This window comes from Hippocampus comes, unplaced genomic scaffold (assembly GCF_001891065.2).
Source record: "Hippocampus comes isolate QL1 unplaced genomic scaffold, H_comes_QL1_v1.1 scaffold67, whole genome shotgun sequence".
Taxonomy (NCBI): Eukaryota; Metazoa; Chordata; class Actinopteri; order Syngnathiformes; family Syngnathidae; genus Hippocampus; species Hippocampus comes.
The window spans coordinates 1,240,738-1,241,143 of record NW_017805221.1 but is presented as its reverse complement, the minus strand read 5'-3'; the positions used below and the strand labels follow the sequence as shown (position 1 = coordinate 1,241,143).

Here is a 406-nt window from a genome sequence, read left to right as displayed (position 1 = left end):
AGTAATCACATGGCACCTGGGTGCAAAAAAAAAAAAAAAAATGAAGTGAGTTGAGGAACTTCATTTAGGCATAAGTAGTCCTTTGCTGTCATCTTGTGGTATTTATCGGCAATTACAATCCCATTGAGGGTGGCACCTGCTGTTTATTTTATTGTTAGAGTGCAAAAAAAGAGTGAAACTTTGAACAGTTGGACGCTCGGAGGTCAAATGAAATTCACCTGTAAAGATGTGAGTTTATCTCCTGAAATTTCAACCGAACATTTTGTGAGTAGTATATGTTAGACCGTCACCTTATTCTATTTCTGGCAGCGGTGAATCGAGAGATTAAATGCAGACGGGCGCTCTGGTCCCTTGGAGAGGGGTGAGCTCGTCGTTAGGCACAACGCCCCCTCACACCGTGACCTCA

General features: G+C 42.9%; 1 protein-coding gene across 1 annotated transcript in view; it reads right to left on the bottom strand.

Moving 5' to 3' along the window:
- Positions 1–234: 234 nt before the first annotated feature.
- Positions 235–406, bottom strand: part of shisa7a (shisa family member 7a) — a 9,779-nt gene continuing 9,607 nt past the window's right edge. The window contains exon 7 of the mRNA XM_019868939.1: positions 235–241. Coding sequence (XP_019724498.1) covers positions 235–241 — 7 coding nt within the window. The remainder of the gene's footprint in view (positions 242–406) is intronic.